Consider the following 22,063-nt stretch of genomic DNA (forward strand, 5'->3'; position numbering starts at 1 on the left):
AGATTCTCCACAATCAGCTTGTCACTTATATCTCAGATCAAATGTCCAAGCCTATCCATAACCACTCAACCCATGGCCCAGGACTTCTGTCACCATTTTCCTCACAGCACTACTTGACAGTATTCTGTTTGTCATTACATGCACACTGTCTTTCTCAACTAAAGTAAAACACCTTGTCCTGTAAGTTCAGCATTCGATCTTCAGTAGCCTGGCATATAGCCAGCATTCAGTTAATAGTTGACTAAGTAGGGGTGCTTAAAAATGCCAACTTTTGGATGGAATTCTTTAGTCAAAACCTGCTGCTAGTTGGCATGCAAAATAGCTTCACTGTAATATTCTGTCGAATAGGGAACAAAGAGGTAAATCCCTAATGGTTTAAATAGACTCACACAACCATGATAACCCATGAAAGACTCCTTGCACCAGAAAAAACTTACAATTCAATGGATTGCACTTTCAGCCATTTTTTATTTACAGTTTGTGTTCAATGCAAATCAATTCCATAACATGAGAAGTTACTATGAATCAAAGCATAAATACACAAACACAATATACAATCCAAAACAGAGGTACAGCATCCAGATATGAAACAAAAGGGAATGTTCATTCACACACACAGTAGCTCAAGATCTGATGGAGATTGTTGTTCCGGTGTAGGTTTCTAAAGGTGGGGAAAAAAAATGACTGGTTATCAAGACTACTGCGGTCATATTAGATAGAGGAACGTCTAAGCTTCAGTGTGTGACCATGCGAACGAAAGACTTCAGGGAGTATCTATTTTTAAAAAGGTTTTTGTGCATCGAGGCAGTTGTGAAAAGATTTACTTTCCAGAATCAAGCCCACTTTAAGCTTTAGGACCAGGTTCTAACTCTCTAAAAATATTGACTGATAACAGAAAGTGTTCCAAATGTGGCTCTTCTGATTCATAGCTTTTAAAAAAAGTATTTACAGAAAAGAGTATAAAAGTTTTTCTGAATTTAATGCAAGTTAGCTTCCAGTCTCCACTTCCCAAATACTTGATTTACAGTTTCAGCTCCTTCATATATTTGCCTTTTTAATTTCAAGATTTGTCAATTTTCTCTTCAAAACAGATCACTTTTTAAATTGTAAAAAGTATCCAACATATGCTAAATAAAAAGCATTTTGAAATTAGCTGAGGTCAATGCACTTCTACTCTTTGGAATCAGTTCAGCTAAATGAATCTGGCGCTCTTATTGAATATAGGTGATTAGTATATAAGCAAAATTTACTCATTATGCTTGGATTTAGGGTGGATTCCAATCCATCATTACTCTGGCACGTGCCAATTACTACATAAAGTCAACTGCAATGACAAATTCAAAGCCTCAGAGGAAAGGATTCAGTTCTCAAGAAAACAGTGATAGCTTAACAACGTAAAACTTTATCCCGAGTACATTGGCATTAAATTAGTACTGTTGAAACAATACATTGAGGATTTACAGTAACACCTGGAAGTTCCTTCTAATGTACATATAAATAGAATCATGGAAGCTTTTTCTATTACCTAACTGTTTTATGGCCTTAGAGATTTAAAGAACCAAATGAAAATTGGATCTGTTCCACATCCCATCCTTTATCTCTAGATAAGGTAAAATCTATTCTGATTTTCAAGGTAGAGTTTTATGTGTCCATATTTCTTAAGCCATATTTCAAGAAATCATCTCTTAAAACTTTTAGATGTTGTCTCTCTTCATCTTGTACATGAAACTCCAGCAGATTTAATATTGGCATTCATCAGCTAGTCAAACCCTTCACATGCTCTTCAAACCAATCAAATTTGGGATCCTCAACATATTCTGTGTCAATAAAAGAAGGTGTGCAATTTGCAGATTTGATGAAGACCTGTTTTTTCCCTTGCCACACTGGACATCTAGATGCAATTTGGATTGGGTTTAGAAGATGGGGAAGTACAGATGTTTCTTGGCCTGAGTCTCTTAACAGTAGAGATGTAGAAGGGAGAACGAGATCACAAAGAGACTGGCTGTTGACTGCAGAGTACCACCATTTGAATGGGTGGTGGCAGTAGCTGGATTTGGGGCAGCCGAAGTACTCTGGGAGGAGTTACTCGAAGTTGTTGCAACAGTTGTTTGATTTGAATAAATCTAAAATATATAAAAAGTTACACTGATAAATTTCCACGTCACACCTGCCTCCACATACAATTAATATACAATTAAGATAGATGACACATTCTCAGATGGCCCTTTTCCCACCATTCCCTTACCCACATCACTTAATTCTCAATTCTTGCTTAGTCCCACCAAGGTCATTCTTTTAAGTTTCAAAACAAACTACCTAGAGATGCCTAATAACTACAAGTAGCAACAACTAAAAACACAAAAATGTTCTTCAATAACTATGTAACTCCCAAGAATATGAAATTCTTTATAAAGGAATAAAGGACCAAGCTAACTAATCCAGTCTCTGTGACTATACTTACATACTGGCATTGCAAAAGGTTTCCTCTATTTTTCCAGGAAGATTTTAAAGTTGCACAAATAATTGGGATTTTAGAATACTGTCCGTTTGAGACTTATGGTACTAGAATCGAGTCACAATCAACGATTTACTAGGTCACTTTCACATACCTGTTTAATACAGCCTTGGTTTTAATTTAAGGGGTCATGGGGTGTCTTAGACGCTCCCCTGAAATCCTGAAATTATATATAACTCTTCTCGAAAATGGCCACAATATTTGTGTTAAGTTGAAAAATAAACTAAGCCCTTGCTTCAAGGCAAAATGACTTCATCAAAAATACCATGAAGTTGGAATGACTTCACAAAAGACACCAACGAGTTTGGACCAGCAGCAGCCTCCCTGGCTGGTCACTAAGCTCGGTGCTGTGACCAAGAACCAAGGTTCCCCCAGTGTCCAGCGCCTGAGTGGCATCATTCACCACACTGATTTTTTAAGTCACAAAATGCACAGTCCAGTGGGGCACGTGATAATCTCTCCTTTGTCACAGAACAAAGGCAGATGGGAGATTCCAGCTCTCCCTATAAGGGAGGGCATACAAGGGTTTCTGATTACAGGCGGGCAGAGGACGTGGCACCACGCAAGAGTCTGGGTCACATGCACATTTCGCTGCTTATTGATCCAAGATAATATTAATCCAAAGATTAAACCTTTCTACTTTAGCACCAGCTCCTTTTGTTGTAAAACCCATAAGGTTATTAAGCAAATATTGACTAAAGGAATGTACAAATCCTATCCAAAATAGACTAATCAAAAAAAAATATCTTGATCGATTCAAATATATTTATTGGACACCTACTGTGTGCAAGATTCAGCTTGTCCTACCAGGAAATAGCACTTCTACTAAAAGGAAAGCATTAATATGGGGAATTATTTAAATCAGGCTGCCTGTTTGGGGACCAAACCTGGTTTGGGATCCCAGAAGGTAATCTATCCGTTCTTATTCATACAAAGAGCTTTAGTGCCCCAGATGACTGTTAACAGAGCCCAGTGCATCAATCTGGGAATTTAAGGGTCCTCCACACCAACAAAAAAAAACTAATGTTGACATTAAACAAAATGTTCCCGACTAAACTAAATTTATTTGCTTAACTAAAATCTCCTCTTAAAATTTAAGGGGAAGAATTCCGGTTATAGGAGACCGGGGCGGGGGTGGGAGAGGGCAGTTTGTGTCTGCGGCCGTGCCCCTCCCCCACCCAGGAATTGTGAAAGGAGCGCACCCGACCCGCGAGACAACAATAGGGTACAGTTACCCGCCCGCGGAGCGGAAGACGCCGAGCGCCCCACTCTCAGGCTGCGCTCCAAGGTGATCCTGGTGGCTGGGTGTCTGGGGACCAAGATCCGGCGAGCCCAACTTTTCGGAAGGAGAGCTAAGGAGACACTCCTCAGAAAGTCCCAATTGATGGCGGTGGAGAGCCACCCACTCTGCCACCCTTGCCCTCCAAACTCAGCTGCCGGAGAGAAATGCTCCTTCTCGCCTCCCTATCCCCTCGCTTGGGTCTCCCAGGCTCAGCCCCTGGCTTCCCTCGCGGCCCTCCCGCACCCACCCGCGGGGCAGCGCACTCCTGGTAACTGCGCCGGGGCGAGGTCGGTTCCCGGGATAAAGGATCTGGGGAAGGGGCCACGGCGATGGAGACAAAGCCCGGCGGGGACTCAAGACAGCAACGTCCCACCTGCCGCCTGTCTAGAGCTAGCCAATCTGGGCTAGGTAACACAGGGTTCCAAGGTTGACAAGAGATGGACATGTAAGGTCGCACCCAGGAGAGCGCAGGATCATGAAAGGGTGCCCGCCCAGGCTTCAACAGCGAACCACGCGGGACTGGAGTAGGTTAATAGGGCCAGACAGCCGGGGCTTCCTCGGGATCCCGGAATAGCTGAGTGGAGGATGGGCGAGAACGGCATCCCCCGGAGGGGACCGTCGCCTCTTTGTGTGGTGCGCTGGGGGCGCGAAGACACTCCTAAAGGAAGCGGGCGCTCAGGGGATCCAGGGACGACCTCCCCTAAGAGCCTGAGGTCTCCAGGCGCTCCATAGGTGGGGAGCGCACACTCTTCTCCGCTGGTGCCTCGGACCTCTGGGTGAAAGCGCGCGGCGAGCCCCAGGTTGCCTGGGGTGGGGCCGGGTCCTTTCAGCCAGGGCGCCGCGCTGCATTGTTCCCGGGGCTGCGGGAGGGGACGAGGCAGCCCGCAAGGGAGTGGAAAATGGGCTCCACATTGCCCTCTCCCCCTGCTTGGGTTATGCTACATTATCCTCGTCCCAGTCCGCAGCCCGAGGTGGGGGCGCAGGTCCGTCCCCTGGGGGCGGCTCTACCCCGCCCCCCCAGTCGCGGCCCCCGAGCGCCGCGGGACCCCACGGCCTCACCTGTGTGGGTAGGAGCAGTGCCAGAAGCAGCAGCCCCAGTCCGAGCCTGGCCACCATCGCTCTGCCCATGTCCACTCCGTCGGCGCGCGACACGTATCGCTGGAAACTGGGTGCGTGGAGAACCGCTGGTTCGGGACCGGCGCAGGAAAGGTGGAGAGCGGGACCGGCCAGCGGCCCCTTATATACCAGGACAGCCACAATAGCCGTGACGTGCGACCCGCCCACCCGCGCTCCCCTCCGCCTTCGCCACCGCCCCCCGAGCGCCCGCCCGCCCGCTCCCGCCCCCTCGGGCTCCCCGGCGCCCCCTCCCTCCGCCGCTGCCGCCGCCCGGGCCCTAGGCCGCTGGGAGATCCCGGGGTCCCCGGGCTGCAGGTGGGCGGCCGGCGCTGCCGGCTCCCGGCCTGGCGCTTTGTGTGTCCCCGAGCGCGCTGCGTGCAGGCTGGCAAAGGCGCCTGGCGACAGCCACGCAGGACCCGGCGCGAACTCGCGAGCCCCACACCCCGCTCCCGGGGCCGGGCCCAAGTTTCCTTTGTTTCCCCAGACCTGCCATCTTACCCACCGAAAGAGAAGTCTACGCCTCGGGTGCGGCGCGCAGCCTCCACCCACGGCCCGGACTGCGGCGCGGGTTGCGCGGGGCCCGGGACCGGGGGCTCCCTCGGCTCGGCTATTCTCAAATTCCCACCCCAGGGGAAGGGGAACGGTGCGGGCTTTGTGGGGACCCGGGGCTTGGCGAGGTGACGGGGCCGCCCCCCGCGTGCTCTTCGCAGGCTGGTCGGCGGGGCTCGCAGGCGCCGGGCGCCAGGGCTCCGAGCAATCGGTGTGCTCGGGCCCGCGCCCGCCCCCTCCCCCAGCCGCTCGCTTTGTGTTTTGGTCTCCTGTTCGCCAGGCTGTGTGCGCTCAGTGGGGCATCCCGGGTCCGCAGCCTCCCGAGAGTTGGGGAGCTGCTGCCCGGACACTACAAACCACTGGGTTTCGGTCCCCGGCTCTCCCCCCTGCCGCGGCCGGCGGACGGGGTGAGGAGGGGACAGCCTACCCTGAGGGTTCACCCCCTCCCCAGCCCTAAAGGCTCCGCTTGCCCTCCCGACGCGGCTTTGCTCCCAGGTCCTACCCAGGGAGCAGCAACTTCTGGCACTCCACCAGAATTCGCTGCCCCTCTGGAATTCCTGAGGACACGGTTCTTCAGTCTCTCTTGCAACGTACTTGCTCGTTATTCGTTTAGAGAGCAAAAGCTTTCGGGATAACGCACTTAATTTTCCGTAGCTGCCATTAGGCAATTTAATGGACTGGCCCAAATAGATTAGTCATCATTCTGCAGATTTTAAATGGAATATGTTTTCCAACCATTCTCTTGTGAAAACGTTCAAGCATATAGCTACGGTAGAAATAAGTTTCCTGGTGGAATATTTTTGGTTTAATTTTTAATTGCAGGACTTAATCCTTTTATTTAAGGTTTGCCCAAGTGTTTTTCTGGTCTTTAAAGCAAACAACAGAGACGAAACCTAGTAAGAATGGGAATTTGTTTAAACTCCAGTTTTGCAGAACAGTCCTGTAAAAACAAGGTTAGTTTTAAGGAAGCCGAGCGACAATAGAACCCAAAATAGTTGGTCTGTGGCTGCGGCGGCCTGTGCCTTCCTTAATGATCAGCCACTTTAGCTCAGTAACTTTCCACGTTTAGAACGTGCTTGGGAACACAAGAATTTCTTCCATGCACCAGTGGACTTTCCTGTTTAATGATGTTATCACATCGTATAGAAATAAACCGTTTGTGTTCAGCTTCTCCACTCTTCCACGGTGTGAATGGATTGTGGTTCAGGAGTGCCAAGTTCCAAGGCAGGGCCCATAGAAGTTTCTCCAGAAGCTGCTTGTTGAACTAATTGATGGTATTCATAGGATCCATTTATTTTGTCCATCTTTTTTTTCCTATTCATCTCCTCTGCTCCTCCTCTCCCCTGCCTCCTCCCTCCCCCCCCCCCCCCCCATTATTAATTTAAGGCAATGGACTAATGGAGAGGTTAAGCATACAGACTCCAGAACCCGCTGCCTGGGTCCAAACCTGGTTATGCACTTTTGCATGAGGCAAAAAGCCTCAGTTTCTTCATCTGTAAAATGGAGATAATAGAACCATTATTAATTTGTTATTAAAGAGTTATTGTATATAAAGTGTTAGAACAGTGCCTGCCTCATACTTGGAGCTCTCAGGTGCTATTTGCTTCTGCACTGAAGGTCCCAGAAACCAGAAGGTATTTCCCTTCTTTACAGCTGTGTCATTCGTGAAAGAAATATCAGGCTCCAAATAGCACCCAAAATTAGTAAGGCACTTGGGATCAATGCTTTGTAAGCCACCTCATCACCAGCTAATGAGACTGCATAATTCACAAAGCAAGGCCCTTCACATCTGCCCAGCATCCTGGCATCCTGTGGGGGATGTTCCCCAGGGCTTGCCAATCTGTACCTTGGAGCCTTAGCCCTCTGAGGGAAACCCTCTTTACAAATCCCCACCCCATTCTAGTTCCTATATGGCAAGAAACTCCAGAGACCTGGCTCAACCTCTCCCTTGGGGTTCTTTTGTTTGTAATTCCTTCTTCCTATTCATTCTCCTCTGGTCCTGGTTTTCCATAGTTTCTTGTTTGCTTTTCCCTTAGCCAATAGTAGCTCAGGCCACTAGACTAAATAGTGAAACTCATCAGTTATCCTAGAAGTTTTCTTAAGACACATGGCCAATTTTCATTTTTACAGAGAAATTATTTCATGAAGTAATCTTGAAACCAGTTGATTCCATAAATTGATGTACGTGCGGAAAGTCATAGCTTTAAGTTTTAATGTTGTTCATGAAATAGCATATGACCTAACTTTTTGATGATAGTTCTCTTGTGAGTACAATTAAGGGATCAATACCCATAATTTCTAAGTGCAGAACTGTGAGGAATGACGAAGAACCAGACTGACACACCTCGGAGTGGACTCTCGAGCCAGACCTGGATTTGAATCTTCCACTTTGTAACAATCTGACTTTTGGTGAGCTTCCTGACCTCCCAACACCTCAATTTCCTCGTCTGGAAAATGGGCTAATAATACCTGCCTCACAGGGGTATGATCTTAAGTGAGATAATGTGTATGTTTAGCAGACTGCCTGGCACTTTGTAAGGACTCATTAAGCTGTGACTTCTATTGCTATAGGATATGTTCATTATAATGTGGCTTTTAAAATCTTTCATTTGGGGGCCAGCCCTGTGGTTAAGTTCACATGCTCCACTTCCGCCGCCCAGGGTTCACTGGTTCGGATCCTGGGTGCAGACATGGCACCGCTCATCAAGCCATGCTGAGGCAGCGTCCCACATAGAAGAACTAGAAGGACCTACAACTAGAATATACAACTATGTACTGGGGGGCTTTGTGGGGAAGAAAGGAAAAAAGAGAAAAAGATTGGCAACAGATGTCAGCTCAGGGCCAATCTTTAAAAAAAAAAGAAAAGAAAAATCTTTCATTTGGATAGCACTTGCTCTTTTTTTCAAGCATCTTGGCATGTGGCATTTCACATGTGCATCTAAGAAGTCAGTAGGGAAGATGGCATTAGTTTAATTTTCACTTCTGGGGCACAGAGAAGTTAAGTAACTTGCCCAAGGCTACATAGCCAGTTACGCGCCTCACCGAAAGCTAGAATCGGTTTCCTGCCCCAGGTCCCAAGTGTTTTCTGCTTTGCCAATAAGAGCAGAGGCTGTGTCTTTCTCTACCCCACATCCTCTACGCTTGGCACTCAACATTTGCTGGTTGAATGGACTAATATTAAGGGAGCAGGTTAATTTGCTTTTTTAAGGTAAAACAATAAATCCCATTTCTAGGGAAGTAAAAGATATTACCTGACATTTTTAGCACTTCTCAGCAAAATGAGTATGAAACATAATATTAATCCAATAAAGGATATTCCTTTCATGGTTTATAGCAGAAACGGTGGCTGAAATAAAATATTTCATTTAAATTTTCTTCTTCAATATGGTGCTGTTATGTTCACAATACTCTTCCCCCTTATTCCATGCCACCCTGGACTTGGCTGGCATTGAATAATTTCATTTACCCTGGTTTTTCGGCTGAGCTTTGTTCCCTGCTCAGGAACTCCAGTCTGCTCCAACCATGAGATGGCAGTGAAGGTAACAAAGTGAATTAGCGTTTGTGACTGAATAGGTTCTAAATCCCCGGGCTGGAGCATGTTGAATCGGCTGATGGAGTCACAGCCTGACTCTGTGGGGACGTGCTGCCCTCTGCTGGCCATAGCCGTCCCTCAGCGCTCACTGTCAAAAAATAAAGCAAAAACTCTCCTTTGTGCTGAGAATAAAAGACCTGAATTTTTGAAGCCTTATAAAGCTAATAAACCACAAGGAGCTTCTTTGACTCTTAGTTCCTTTTTTCCCCTCTAGAAGCTCTCAAAGAAATTCTCTCAAGTCTTAAGCTTCATCCAAATAAAAAAACAAATGTAAAGTGAAAGAATTGTAAGTATTTTCAGATGCAAATTGAGTAGAAGGATGCCCACCTCTAAGCATCCTGGGGATTTTTTCTTAAGGAAATGAAAGGGAAAGAAGTAACTCTTAATTCCTTCAGCCAGAATTTAAATTCGGTGACTCCGTTGTGTTGGTAAGGATGCTTGCCAACATCCTTGATGCTGATGGGATTCTGGAAAGGAATCTGACATCTATCAATATTAAAAATACATGTCCCATAGACCTAGCAATTCTAATTTTAGGAATTTCGCCTACAGATATACTTGCAGAAATGCAAAAGGATATATGTTTAAGCGTTTGTTGCAGCACTGTTTGGAACAGTAAAAGGATTAGAAATCACCTAATTATCCAAAGACAGGGGCCCAGCTAAGGAAATGATAGCATATCTATATCATGAAAAATTATAGGTCATTAATAAGAGTTCTACAAATGAAAATCTCCAAGATATATTTGTAGGTGAAAAAAAAAGGAAGGCACTGAACAGTGGGAACAGTATGGTACTATCTTTGTTTTTTAAAAAACAGCTCAAAAAAACCTGACAGAAAAAGACTATTTCCAAAGGGATACCCAAGAAATTGATAGGGACGCTTGCCACTGAGGAAAGGAACTGTCTGGCCAGGGACCAGAAGGAGTAAGACCCATTTCTCATTACATATTGGTTTGTACTGTTTTAATTTTGTACCATTATTCATTCACAAATAGATAAAATCGAATCCCACAAAGCGAGCGCGTGGAAAGCCGACTTTCTCCAGCCCCGGGCCTCGGAATTGCCCTCCTCCTTTTTAGGAGCCCTCCTTCCACCGTTCACAGGTTCTTCCACAGAAATTCTAGTTTTGCCTCAGTTCATCCATCCTATAACAACAGTGAGACCAATTCTCTCGAGTCCGGACGGCACACACACAAAAAAACTTTCACAGAAAATGAAGAAAAAGGAAGGGCTCAGCTGTAGAAAAAACAATGAGGAATCACCCAGCAAAGCATTGGTTTCCTAATTGTGTCAGCCTGCGGCCTCGAGTTCTGGAGGCTGTCGGGGAAGAGGAGCTGGGGGTTGGGCAGAGCTTGCCTGGGGGGAAGGCCCCAGCTGAGGCGGCTCCTTTCCTATAAGGATCTTTTGAAGATTCCCCTTCCATTCCCAGGCAGGAGGCGGAGTCGAGGCCTAATCCGGGTAATTAAATTCCAGCGTAATTGAAATCCCACCCCCAGTTCACAGGAAAAAATCTCCGGGTGCAACAGTGCTGCATCGTTTGCCATTTGCTTGTGGACCCTCAATGATCCTTTGCTTGGAAATGATGAAATTGGAAGAATGGGAAAGTGCATGTATTTTTCACACTTGCATGATTCTTAGTCCTATTTCCATGTCCCTTTGTTTTCCCACGTCGTTCGCTTTAGGGTAGGTTGAAAGCAGCAGCGCCCCTTATGCTACAAGACATTCGTAAAATTTTAAGTGGCCAGGAAACTTGGATTAAATCTTTTTATAAACCAAAAGAATGTTATAAAATAGAACACAATGGTACATTGAGTGAAATGTTACATTGAGCCTGACGCAGGGACATTTCCAGGCTTTGTGAAATCCTTTCTAAATCTTAACACAGTTCAAGATTCCACTCAACAATATCTAAAGCAGATGCTGCTTACATCTTATCCAAGATACTTTTAAGATGTCACTCTAAGGAAGAAGCATTCTGTTAGAGTCAGCCAATAAAATAAGACCAGATGAATTTAATTAGCTAAAGTGAAGAGGGATTTCTCTGCGCAGAACCATATATTTGTATATAGTTGTCTGAGTTAAAAAAACAAAGTTCCTCTGGGTAGTCTTTTACATATTTTTTTCTTTTTCAGATTTTATGAGTAATACCTGACCGATATAGAAAAATTTGGGAAATATAGAAAAGTATAATAAGGAATATTAAAATTACCCATAGCCCGCTAACAAGAAGTAACCAGTAATAATAAATTTTTTAATGTCTTCTTTTTGTTTATATATATAATTAGACCTTGCTTATTTGTTTTGTTGAATTAGGAGCAAATGTGCACGAAGTTTTCTATCTTGCTTTTTTTCACTCAATAGAAAACAGTAAAAAAAATTAATCACAAAATTTGAGGTCACATTACTACAAGGTTAATGAAATAACTGGGGTAACTGATAAAGGTGGCCAGCCAGGATTTCTACAACATCCTCATCCAGCCAGGGCTTCAGTTTGGTGCACCTAGTGGTATTTATCTGCTCCAAATATTATAGGAGATGATTCTGGGTTCAGGGGTTGATGGGACTTCCAGGACAGCAGTGACAATTTCTGGAATCTTTTGGAGCTAGGAGAAGAACACTGGGGCAGAACTCTCTCCTTGCCTGTTTTCCAAGAAGGGATGTCTGTTGTTTCCCTACCCAGCCTTGTCCTCGCTCTACATTCCCCACACCCCAGAAAAGAGGGACTGTGGAAGCAAAGTAACCAATAACCATTTTGTAGATAAGTGAGAGAAGGTGAGTTTTACTTGAGTCCCTGTAACCACCGGGCCTCCAGGACCAGTTCAACTGACCCCATCTCTTATCAACAGAGTGATCAAGAATTGCCTTTCCCAGGACAAGTGGCTGATGCAGTACAACTGGCGCTTTAGTAATGTTGTGCCCACCTTTGGGAAGAAGAAGGGCCCCAATGCCAACTCTTAAATCCTTTGTAATCCTGGCTTTCTCTAACAAAGCCACTTAGCCCAGTCAGAACCAAAAAAAAAAAAAGAATTCCCTTTTGGAAAATGACCAAAGTCACATGGCCAGAGCATACACAGAAGAGGAAATCTAGACCTGAAATGACTGCAGAACCAAAGATCCTCTCTCCCATGGGACCCAAGGACCCGGACATGACCAGAACTTGAAAGTCAGACTGTTATCAGAAGCAAGGGGTCTCTTATTCAGGAAGATCCAGTGTTAAAATTCCTTTCCCACTTCATGAAAAATGTTTAGAACCCTGTCATAGAAGTTTAGAACCCCATTGTAAATGTTTAGAACCCCATCATAAATGTTTAGAACCCCATCATAAATGTTTAGAACCCTGTCATAAATGTTTAGAACCTTACCATAAATGCCTGAGGCCCACCAATCAAAACCTGTCCCACCAGCGTTTCCGCGTGCCAGCCTGTTCTCCCTAACCTCTTCAATTTCACCCCAAATCCTGAGTCAGGGAGACAGATCTGAGGGTACGCGCCGCCTGTCTCCTTGTAGGTTGATCTTGCAGAATAAAGCTGATCTCTTTTCCCAAAAGCCGTTGCTGTAATTAATTGGCTGTTTATGCACATGGGGTGAGTGAATCCCCACTTTGTGTGGTAACACTAGGGGAGGATTATAACCCTGGAGGGCAGTTTCCACAAAGGAAGAAAGCGTTCTGGAGAAGCATGGTTTTTGGTACAGTCTTATAACCTTTTCAGAACAAAGAACATGCATTAAACACGCCCAGGATACATATTGATCAAAGTTTCAAAAAGGTATTCAGCTGCAAATTAGCAGGTCAACATGACCTTGACCCTCAGGAGTACTAATACTGGTTTTACCAATAGGACATTACTGATACCGGCCTCACAGGAGGGGAAGTATACGTTCCTATCTCGAGTGCCTTCTCTGAGCTAGCCCTGATGGTCGAGTGGTTAAAGTTCTGCGTTCTCACCCCCATGGCCCCAGTTCATTTCCTGGGCTCAGAAGCACACCACCTGTCTGTCCGTTGCCTTGCTGTAGTGGCAGCCACATAGAGAACTAGAAGGACTTACCACTGTGATCTACAACCATGTACTGGGGCTTTGGGGTGAAGAAAAAGAAAAAGAGGAAGATTGGTGACAGATGTTAGGTCAGATCAGGGTGAATTCTTCCCTGCAAAAAAAATAACAATTTTTTAAAAAGGCGTGCATTCTTTACTTTAATGGTTAAAGCAGATGTACAATGTATATTTGATAGGCTTCTTTAGTTCAAGCCCAATCAGGTTTGAACCAGAATACCTACCCCATATACCTGAATATGTGAAAATCTCGTTGGGACTTTAGTGCCTGCCTGTTACAGAAGGGTTGCTAATGAGGATGAGAGCCAATAGTGTTGTATCTGAATCTGCGTTATCTCAGAACATGTTTTTGACAGGTTTTACTGTATTTTTCTTTGTTATTACATATTCCTCAAAAACATTATTCATAAAGACTGTATAATATTCTTTCTAATGGGACATTTGTTCCTATTATAATAACCTCATAAACATCTTTATACACATGTTTTGATTTCAATTCTGGTTACTTTCTTATGATATATTCCTAAAAGTGGAAGTTTGGGTCCTGAAATCAACTGCCGACTCGTCCTCCAGAAATGTCCACTCACAACAGCAGTGAGTCTGGCTACTTCACAAATCTTTGCTAAATGTGAGAGTGATTAATATATATTTTTAATTTCATAGAAGAAAAATCCCTCATTTTTAATTTCCATTTTCACTATAGTGAGATTAAACTTCTTCTCAGCTATTTATTAACCATTTAGGATTCTCCTTTTGTGAATTGTTCTCCATAAATTTTGCCTGTCCACAGAAGTGACACATCAAGAGTGTGGTCAGGGGGAGGAGACACTGGGCTCGGAGGTCACTTGCTTGATCAAATAGAGCCCACTTCTTGAAAAGCTACAGAAGCAAGTCAGTGCAGTCAGTCAGGCTTCACAGCAGAGAGAGCTGCAATATTTTCCAGGATAGTCAGAACATGTTTCCAGATCCTGAAATCCTTCTTAGGGATGCACAAAATTGCAGATAATAAAATCTGGCTGCACGAGGGTGAGATCAGACCTTCTAGAAGCTTAATGGTCTCTCTCAGCCCTCAGTCTTATATACATAAGGCTAAAACAGTTCTGCAGATAAACTCCTCTGAACATGCACTAGAGGCCACCTTTGCTGGGCCTGGAGCCCTCTTTCAATCCTGCAGTTACACTAGTATGCGCAATATGATTACAGGATATCGTACCCTGAGGCATGAACTTAGTCCTCTTAATCACTTTCAGCCTCAACAGGACAACACATCCTGGTTCAAGTACATTTTTGAAGTTAGAACATTTGCAATAGATGTTAGTTTTCCACATATCTTTGGGCATCAAGCTAACAAATCTTTGGACCTGTTTTGTTCTTATTTTATTGTTAGAACTCTTTATATATTAAGAAACATTTGCTCATTAGAGATTCATTTGACTGAGCCTCTTGCACATATGTTTATGACTGGCCAGAGTCAAATTGAGGTTGAGGACTGCCAGACAGTGACAAGTGTACCCTACAAGGAACCCTACAGCATCACTAGAAGTAAAATGAGGAAGGAAATATTTTCTGTAAAACCCCCTTTCTGGAGAATTCTCTATGTGTTTTGAAGAAATAGTTTATACACACTTGGGGAAGTACTTGAAGGAAGTACTATCAAACCTGTTAACCTGTTTTGTTGTTGTTTTATTTTGTTGGCTAATTTGCTTGAGATCATAAAGGACGAGTTAAGTGATACTGCCACCTTCCTTAAAATTCTCAAACTCTCCTCTAAGGAAAGGTGCAAATATTTTAGTTTAAAGGCACAATTAGTCACCCTGCCCAGGATATCCAAATGTCTTGGTTACCTGTTAGTTATTCTCAGCACTTCTTCTGTCCCAACACACTGAAGGGTTGTAGCATCAACAGCTCTGGACAGCAGCAATTCCCTGGCGAGTGGGTGGCAGCACATGCCTGGGGGAGGTGAAACCCTTCAGAAGGGGTGTGGTTTGAAAGGGTCTCCTAGAGTTCAGAATCACTAGTCACAGCATTATCACTTTATTAATTAGCAATAAAGGATGTAACATAACTTGTGAGGCATTAATCAGTAGAAGGCACATATATGACACAATGAGTAAACAAACAATCAAAATAATTAGCATTTATTCCCTGAATGTGTAGCTGCCATTGCAAATAAAGAAATTCAAAATATCATGTGCTTAATTTGCAACTGTTTTTTTCCCTTTAATTGCATCTGCCACCTGCTGTTAATCTGAAACAAATTAAACCCTGAAGGCAGCATCTGAAAGTAGAAGACTTGAGCAGATTTCACCTTTGGGCAAAAGTTATACAATAGCTTCCCCCATCTTCAAAAAAGGTGAATCATTTTCTTCCAGAAGTGATAGACTATTTTCTGTTTGAATAGCATGCCCCGGTAAGCGACAGAGTGATGTAACAACCACCTCCCTCCGGCATGCTGGGCCACATGAGCTACAGGAAATTCTTGTCTCCTTGAAGTTCGATGCCAATGCTGTCCAATATAAATATAAGGCAAGCCACATATTTTAAATTTTCAATGTTCTAGTAGCTTCATTAAAAAGTAAAAAGAAGCAGGTAAATTTAATTTTGATAAAATATTCTATTTAACCCAATATATCCAAAATGTTATCATTTCAACAAGTAACCAAAATTAAACAATTATTGATGAGAGAGTTTACATTCTTTTTTGGTTGTGTGTTAGTTATCTATTGGAGCATAATAAATTACTACAAACTTAGCAGCTTACAAGAACACAATTATTATCTCATAGTGTCTGTGGGTCAAGAATCTAAGCGCGACTTACTGGGTCCTCTGCTTCAAGGTCTCTCACAAGGCTGCAGTCAAGGTGTCAGCCAGGGCTGGAATCTCACCTGAGACTGCAATGGGGAAAGATCCTCTTCCAAGACCACATGGTTGAAGGCAGGATTCAGTTCTTTGTGAGTTATCAGACTAGAGGTCTCACCTTGCTGCTGGCTGTCAGCTGGAATCCACTCTCAGTTCCTTGCCACACGGGTCTCTCCATCAAAGCCAGAAAAGGAGAGGCAATAGAGTCTGTTAGCAAGATGACAGTTACAATCTATATAACATAACTGTGGACTTGACATCCTATCATCTTTGCCATGTTCTATTGGTTAAAAGCAAGTCACAGGTCCCACACTCATTCAAAAGGGAGGAGATTCCACAAGGGTGTGAGGCAGGATTATTGGGAGCCATCTTAGAATCTGTCCATTTCACGTACTAAGTCTTTGAGATCAACTACATATTTTACACTTACAATACATCTCAAGTCAGACCAGCCACATTTCAAGTGCTCAACAGCCACTGACTAGTGGCTACCATATTGGACAGTGCTATTTAACAATGAAACCCAGAGATCTGGAAATTACAGGGAACTCAGACACTGGTATTAAGCAATCATGTGTTTGTAGAGAGAATTCAGTCTGAAAAAGAATTGGAAGCATAAAGGTATAGAAGGTTAAAAACACTTTGTTTTTAATATGTAAAGAATTTTATTACTATCTTTTTTTTTAATGCTTTTTAGTGAGGTAGATTAGCCCTGAGCTAACATCTGTTGCCAATCTTCTTCTTTTTTTTCCTCCCCAAAGCCCCAGTACATAGTTGCATATCCTAGTTGTAAGTCATTCTAGTTTTTCTCTGTGGGATGCCACCACAGCGTGGCTTGATAAGTGGTGTGTAGGTCCGCACCTGAGATCTGAACCAACAAACCCCAGGCCGCTGAAACAGAGCATACGAACTTAACCACTTGGCCACAGGGCTGGCCTCTACTATTGTTTTTAAATCTGGATCCTCAAAGAAAGTAGAGGCTGGAAAGTAGGTTTTGCATTTGTTTTCATAACTGTATACTTCGTACTTGCCCTGGTTTATTGGGCAAGACCTATAGGTTGAGAGAAAGAGTTAAACAAAGGCAATTTACAGAAGGGTTAGGTGACCATAATATCAGAGGGCTTCCAAGAAGATATCTTGTTAAGTAATCTTATACTTTCCCCCTCGATTCCTAGCAGGACCACTTTAGCCAGTCAACACGAAGAATCAATCCTTTCCTTGCATGACATTTGACCAGAAACAGGAGGCTCAGAAGAGGGATGGAGATAGGGGTATTTTCCAAGCAATTCTCTAGTTTCTCACTTGACCTCTGTGTGAGGCATGCCTGTGTGGAGAGGATCTGATCTTTGTTAAATTAATTAAACAAGGAGGCCATTAGACTGAGGTGGCTCTAATTCCTTGGCAGCCTACATAAGCAAACCAAAACCTAGGCCTGTAAATGCGTCTAGGTTGTGAAATCAAAGCCTAGAGACAACCAATCATAAACAGCCAACAAGGCTTTCCCAAATAGGGTGAAGGCAATAGCCAAATCAAGTAATTGCCTTGCTTTGCTCCTGCATCTGTTCTACAAAAGTCTTGCCCCTAGCTCCTGTCAGTGAAGGTCTCCTAACCACTTCCGGTTTGGCGCTGTCCAACTGGAATGAATGTTTCTCAAACTCTTCAAAATGTTAATGTGCCTCAGGTTATCTTGTAACACCGCTGAGCATGAGCTGGCAGTCTGAAGGAGTCTGTGGATGGGCTGTTTCTTTGCTAAAGCCTGGGCTTCCCACATGCAAGCCCGTGGGCTCACTCCAGCTCCGCCCAGCTCTGTCTGTGCAGCACAGCACTCATCGCACACATTAATTATATAAGCGAATGTGCACTTGCTTCACTTGTTCACATGACATGTTCATGCATCTGATCTCACGCCTTCCCATCACCTAAGGACGGCCCTAAACCTACTCCAACCTCAGTGCACCTAATAATACACGTAGGCATGAATTAATCAGAGATATTTTCCCCTTCTGTACCCCCAAAACCCTTGACTCTGGGATGGGAAGTACTTCTGTTGCCCTGGCTAACCCCTCCGTCACCTCACACCAAGGCTATAGAGACATGTCTGGTCCTGCCAAAATGGAATAAACTCCCAAGTCATGCTTCTCCCGGTGACCATCACTGGCAGTACAAAACTCATCTCCTAAATCTTCATCCGTGACACACAGTCAGATGAAATATGATTCATAAAATGTATATTAGAACCGAGGTGGAGAAACGATAGTGCCAAATTTGATTTTATGTGATGAGTAGATAATGAATGGGAAGGATAGTGTACTTACAAAAATGTCCTCGCTCATTAAATCCTTGTAGGAGAAAGAGTAACATCATTTTAAAAATCATGTAATACAAGGAGGATCACGATGGTATGACACCATCTTTCTCCCCCACTCACTCACATTTTACCAAACAATTCTAAGAGACTAAGACTTCATTTATTGCCTAGACCTGAGCTAATATATTTGTAATAAATAAAATTTCATAACCAGGGTATTACAGACTGAATGTCTCCCCCAAAATTCATATTGTAGGGGCCGGCCCAGTGGCACAGCATTAAGTTCTCATGTTCTGCTTCGGCGGCCCAGGGTTTGCTGGTTCAGATCCCTGCTGCGGACATGGCACCACTTGGCACGCCATGCTGTGGTAGGCGTCCCACATATAAAGTAGAGGAAGATGGGCATGGATGTTAGCTCAGGGCCAGTCTTCCTCAGCAAAAAGAGGATCGGCAGCAGATGTTAGCTCAGGGCTAATCTTCACAAAAAAAAATTCATATTGGAGGAAAGGAAAAATACGTTTTTCCTCTATCGTTTTAAGTTCTCGGCTGGGGCCCCTGTAACAAAAGACAGATTAATAAGAGAAAAACAAAGAAGTTTTTTAATATGCATCTGCATTCATGAAAGATACCCAGGGAAAAATCAGTAACTCTGAAGGAGGTGGCTTAGGTTTCAGGCTTAAATACTATCTTCAGCTAAATCAAAAAAAGAAAAGTTGGGGGCCAGCCCGGCGGCACAGTGGTTAAGTTCACATAGTCCACTTCAGTGGCCCAGGGTTCCCCGTTTCAGATCCCAGGTGTGGACCTATGCACCACTTAGCCAGCCATGCTGTGGCACGTGTCCCACATATAACGTAGAGTGGGCATGGATGTTAACTCAGGGCCAGTCTTCCTCAGCAAAAACAGGAGGAATGGCAGCAGTTAGCTCAGGGCTAATCTTCCTCAAAAAAAAAAAGAAAAGAAAAGGTGCCGGGGAGGCCAGTTATAGGCAGGTGCCTTCTCCATTGATGGGTCTCTACGATTTAGCCAACCTTCTCTTCCCAGTAGAGGGAGACAGCCTTCCAAATAGCGATTGGAGATTTCCTTTATAAACGTAAACTTCCCTTACAAAAGGCTAACTTCTCTTTCCAGAGCTTCTTTTGTGGCTGCTGTTTCTCAAGTTACCTCAAAATAACCCTTATACCAAAGGGGTGTTTTTTGGGGTTGGCATATTCAGCCCTCCTTCAGTATGTTATATGTTGAAACCTAATCCCCAATGTGATGATATTTGCAAGTGAGGCCTTTGGGAGATGATTAGGGAATTGGGGATTCATTTCCTTATCAGACCCTACAGAGCTCCCCTTCCCCTTCTGCTGTGAAAGAACACAGTGAGAAGAGAGCTGTCTTTGAACCAGGAAGCAGGCCTTACCAGACACTGAATCTGCAGAACTGTGAGATTTTTTTGTTTATAAGCCACCCAGTCTATTGTATTGTTACAGCAGCCCCAGTGGACTAAGACCCAGGGTGTGGGCACATCCAGGCCTGCCCTGAGACTCAGGTTAGGGAGGACCTGGCCTGTGCCTTAGCACCTGTGCCACTAGGATGCACCCACTCTGTGACTGACACTCTTCAGGCCCCAGGCAAACTTTCTCCACATCTCTTGCCCTTTGTCCTCAAAACAAAAGGCACTTTAGTACAAATGCCAGGACGGTTAGTGAGTTGTGCCACTGCCAAAGTCAAAGGCAGACATTGATTTGGATTATGGGAAGGAGGTGAATGTCACAAACACTGAGGTAAGAGAAAAACTGAGTGAATTAATTGTCAATCTCTCCTCCGAGATATTGTGAATGCAGTAGGTTCTTGCACAACTTATTATAATTTCCCAGGAGGCTGAAGGTCCATTTTCTTGCTTCTCTTCATGTTCTAATTTGTGGTTCTGGAGGTTCTTATGTCTTAGGGTGATATTCAACACAATTGTCCACAACTGTTGAGAAACATCTTGCAATATTAAATATAAATGTGCATTCTTATGAATTTGCAGTAGCAGGCATGAAATATGATACCAATTCTTTATACTGGAAAAAGATGGACATTGAACACAGGAATTTAAATCAGTTTGTTTTTACTAAAGTACTGATACTTTTTATTAAATTTTCAAAAAATAAATTTAAAACATCAGATATATTTAAAGAATTTGTTAAAATGTTGATATCCATCAATAATTTGCTTTACTTTTTAATTTTAATTTTGAATATTTCAGAAGAAAAACTTTTGAAATACATATATTAAATAATCTTAATTTTTCTAGTGTTTGTATTTTAGTGAAAACCTATTCAAATAATATTTAATACAATAATATTGAATACAATTATTTTTTTTAATCCTGTTGATGACTGGCCAAAACCTTGATAACACAGTGATTTTGCTGAAGTGAAAAACAGACTTACAGATACATTTATGAATTATGTCTTTTTTTATATTTCACCCAAAATCAGCAGCCATCAACAGAACACAGATGTGTGCTTAAATAGATTTAGTCATATTTCACCAAATTTCTGTCACACAAAAACCATTGCTTTAAACATGTTTTACTTTTGTCATTATGAAGGTACATTTATCAATGTGGGAGGAAAGAGAAAATGTATTTAACAACTGTTAGCTTCATTTATAGCTGTTAAATACTTAGACACTTGAATGTACCTCTGTTGTACGGCTGCCCTGCATGTGAGTGACCCAGGATGAAGTAGGCGCCTGCTGTGAATCCACACACAACTGAAATCCCTGCAATCACTCAGAAAAGAGAGGCCTTTCTAACAATAAAGCTCTACTGAAAATTGTCCATTTATAGTAATAAAATAGGTTGGAAAGTTGGCAGGGTTGTAAAACCTACTCGGAGATAGTCATTCTTTCACGCAATTCAACAAATGCTTAGCTGAGTTACGATGTGCTGCTCCAGGCTCCAAGACCCAGTGGTGCAGGCAGAAGGGACCCCACTCTCAGGAAGCCTACACTCTAATGAAGGCAGCAGGAAAACCAGTAAACAACTGACTGAGTAACCTGCCTATAGATAGAGATGCTCTGTAAAGAAATCTATAGAAAAGGTGGAGAGGTGGTATGAAAAGTCAGGCAGGGAAACAGAATTGTTAAATAAACTAAAGAACGTAAAATTATCTTGAGGTTTAGACATCACTATTTGAATTGAAAAACTCAGAAGAGATTCTGAGTAAGTATAAATTTGACTTTTAATTTAGCTTCTACACATGAAACTTGAAAATGTACTTACCGTAACAAATTTTTTAAATATTGGTAATATAAAAATATAGACCAGAGTACTTCTTTAACTCATCTAATGAAGACTTAGGACAACAAACTAACAAAAAACAGTGACGTAATTGCAGTCAGATCTAAATCACTAGACACTAGTCCTTAAATTCAAGGTTTTTGATCTTACTCTGAGCACCCTCACGGCAAGCAAGATTAATTGGAATACTTGTCTGATGGTTCACTGATGAAATCTGACGAAGTGGAATCCTTGAATTTTCTTTATGTGGTCCTTTCAGATCCTGGGTTTCCTGGAGCAGCCAGACTTTCAGTGCTAAGCCAGGAAAGGCCTGGGCAGAAGAGCCAGCTGGTTATCCCATCTTCAGCCCACATTTTAAAAATTAACAATGCTTAAAACTGGTGCAGCCACTATGAAAAACAATATGGAGATTTCTCAAAAAATTAAAAATAGAAATACCATACGACCCAGCTATCCCACTACTAGGTAATTATCCAAAGAACACGAAATCAACAATTCAAGGAGACTTATGC

At 43.3% G+C, this 22,063-nt stretch overlaps 1 protein-coding gene and 1 long non-coding RNA gene across 2 annotated transcripts; both read right to left on the bottom strand.

Moving 5' to 3' along the window:
- Positions 1 to 448: 448 nt before the first annotated feature.
- Positions 449 to 9,123, bottom strand: LOC103542370 (uncharacterized). Its single transcript, XM_070632448.1, has 5 exons — positions 8,929 to 9,123; positions 7,807 to 7,931; positions 5,416 to 6,116; positions 4,857 to 5,033; positions 449 to 2,123 (listed from the first exon to the last, which is right to left on the bottom strand). Exons 1-5 carry the CDS (start codon positions 9,121 to 9,123, stop codon positions 2,083 to 2,085), a joined length of 1,239 nt encoding a protein of 412 aa, XP_070488549.1. The 3' UTR covers positions 449 to 2,082.
- Positions 9,124 to 10,004: 881 nt separating this feature from the next.
- On the bottom strand, positions 10,005 to 20,101 carry LOC103551334 (uncharacterized). Its single transcript, XR_544987.2, has 4 exons — positions 15,993 to 20,101; positions 14,952 to 15,057; positions 13,103 to 13,202; positions 10,005 to 10,768 (listed from the first exon to the last, which is right to left on the bottom strand). It is a non-coding gene; the product is annotated as an uncharacterized lncRNA (long non-coding RNA).
- Between the last annotated feature and the right edge of the window lie 1,962 nt (positions 20,102 to 22,063).

This window comes from Equus przewalskii, chromosome 9 (genome assembly GCF_037783145.1).
Source record: "Equus przewalskii isolate Varuska chromosome 9, EquPr2, whole genome shotgun sequence".
Lineage (NCBI taxonomy): Eukaryota > Metazoa > Chordata > Mammalia > Perissodactyla > Equidae > Equus > Equus przewalskii.